This window comes from Clupea harengus, chromosome 6, assembly GCF_900700415.2.
Source record: "Clupea harengus chromosome 6, Ch_v2.0.2, whole genome shotgun sequence".
NCBI lineage: Eukaryota > Metazoa > Chordata > Actinopteri > Clupeiformes > Clupeidae > Clupea > Clupea harengus.
Genome location: NC_045157.1, coordinates 27,950,586 through 27,953,085, shown reverse-complemented (window position 1 = coordinate 27,953,085; position 2,500 = coordinate 27,950,586). Strand labels below are relative to the sequence as shown.

Below are 2,500 nucleotides of genomic sequence, written 5' to 3'. Positions count from 1 at the left end.
ACTCTAGTCCTGCCCCGCGCGGGATTCTTTCCATGTAAGTCTCTACTCATGTTTGGCCTCCGTCTCCTCGCGGTGTGGAAATAGCCGGGCAGCACGCCGTGTGTTTGAACCGCAGAAACCCGATCACCGCCAGTTATTCCACACACACACACACACACTATCAGGAACATCCAGACCCACCCCCCCCCCCCCAGCCCCATTCCCTCCCCACGACCCCCGTAGAAAAGTGATGACGAAGGACACAGGCAGATGGAAAAGAGAGTGAGGACTAATAGCATCCCTGACCTACTGCCACAACTCCAAACTCTCACGCAGGCTCGCACTCCCAGAGCACTCTGGCCTTCACATAACTCCCACCTCATCAGCTCACATCTGCAGATGACACCCCCGCTAAATCCAGCCGCCATCCCCCCCCCCCCCCCAGAAGCCACGCAGGCACACACCTCCCCAGAAAGGCCTCCCTTCTCCAACTGGATTTTCCTGGTGATGAGGGCGGAAAAGAGCGAGGCGCTGTGGACACAGGCAGACATCTCCTAATTGCACGTCTATGTGATAGTAATGATGATGAGGTTTCTTCAGCCGTTTGTTTACACTCCGCCTCAAACATTTGCGGCACGGAGAAGAGACGGCCTCTCTTTCCAGACGGCGCGAGACCGTGATGTTTCTACTCTCACTGAGTAATGACTGACTCGGCAAAGGTGTGCCAGATACCAAAATAACCAGCCAGGGGGAAAAGGGGGTGGAGGCCATGGCATTGTTAGTAAGTGGCCAAGTGCCAAATGGCCAAGTGAGCTGACTCAACACAAGACCTTGATCCATCAACTTTTGACATACAGTATGTCACAAGAAGCTGGTATGGTTTAACAATTGTGTATTTCTGTGAAATTGTGAAAAAAATTCACAAAACTACAGACATACTGAGGGTTTGTTCTCTCTCTCTCTCTCTCTCTCTCTCTCTCTCTCTCTCTCTCTCTCTCTCTCTCCCTATACGCATAGCGCTCTGATGGAAAGCCTGATCACACCCCTTCAGGACCGCATTGAGGACTGGAAGAAGACTGCCAACCAGCTGGATAAAGACCACGCCAAAGGTAACTGGCCTGGTCTGGTCCTAGCAGGGCTGTCACCTCTATCTAATAGCGCTCGCACTTTTAAGATCTAATGCCTCTATGCTCTGATCGCCCCCTTCTCCTACAGAGTATAAGCGATCTCGTCACGAAATAAAGAAGAAGTCCTCCGACACCATGAAGCTGCAGAAGAAGGCCCGCAAAGGTAAGACCCTCTCCCCTCTCCCCTCTCCTGCTCACTCCTCCTTTTCCGCTAGGCTCTGCCTGTGATGGGTCTGGTGCAGCAACATGGACGCCGCTATTGCCACCGGCTCACCCCCCCATCTCCCAGTAATGACAGTAATGTGGGCCGCCATCAGAGCAGTTGCCATGACAGCAGGAGAACCTGTGACAGGGTGTTATATAAGCCACCCCCCAACTGTTTCCACTTCCCAGACACAGACGTAGTAGTGAGCAGAAATGCCAAGGTCAAATCCTCATGGTGGCGTCCTTCTGCTTAGGCTGAGGGCCATTCCGACTGCTCTGCTTTTTCGTATTTGTTGGTGAGGACTTGCACGCCATGTCTTTTGACATTTGTGATTGACAGCTCGGAGTACGTTAGGCCCCAATGGCAGTCTGCGTGTGTTTTCTCCTCAGTGAGAGAGAGAAACAGAAACAGAAAGAGAAAGAGAGTGAGAGAGAGAGAGAGAGAGAGAGAGAGAGAGAGAGAAAAATAATGTGTTGGTCTGCTATGAAGAAGAATCCTTACTGGAGAACACCGGTCAGGCTGCATCTCGCTCATGCAACGGCTCCCTCTGCTGGCGAAGCGGAGGAAGCGCTGGCTCGCTCTTCATTCGACGGCCTGTCATGGCATGTGCCGGCTCGCCAGCCAATAATCTCAGCTCCTGAATGGAGGTTATAATCCAGTGGTGTTACTAGGAAGACTGTAGCCCAGAGAGGGATACGTTTCAGGGGAAGTGGAACTGACTGTATTGCGCTCGGCACTGCAGCATGTAATTGATGCGCCAGCACACGTGCTGCCACACCTGGGCATATTTTACTTCCATACCACCTCGAGAGGTCCCTGGTCTCTCACCCAACCAGCTACTCATCGCCACTGACCTAGCCTTCGTATTTCATGTCTGATGTTGATCTTTTTTTGGTTGTTGCTTTGTGACTGGCTGTGCAGTTCTAATCTCTGAATCCGACCTGTCAGACCTGATTGATTTTGGTTGCTGTTTGGTTGCTGCAGCGTTCCTGCTCCTAACTGTCCTCAAGCACTTTGGCCGTGGACTGAGCTGTGATGGCTTCCTTGTACTAACCCTAACACGAAGCTCTTCTCTCTCTCTCCTGTTTCTGTTTGTCTCTCTGTCTCTGTCTCTCTCTCTCTCTCTCTCTCTCTCTTTGCTTTTCTCCTTGCCTTCCTTCTGTCCCTCTATCTGCCCGTACCATTCTCT

At 51.9% G+C, this 2,500-nt stretch overlaps 1 protein-coding gene across 4 annotated transcripts in view; it reads left to right on the top strand.

Moving 5' to 3' along the window:
• mtss1lb (MTSS I-BAR domain containing 2b) overlaps positions 1 to 2,500 on the top strand; it is a 60,418-nt gene that overhangs the window by 47,290 nt on the left and 10,628 nt on the right. For all 4 annotated transcript variants that reach the window (XM_031569632.2, XM_012814945.3, XM_031569631.2 and 1 more), the window contains exons 5-6: positions 997 to 1,088; positions 1,195 to 1,269. In XM_031569632.2, the coding sequence (XP_031425492.1) occupies positions 997 to 1,088; positions 1,195 to 1,269 (167 nt within the window). The remainder of the gene's footprint in view (positions 1 to 996; positions 1,089 to 1,194; positions 1,270 to 2,500) is intronic.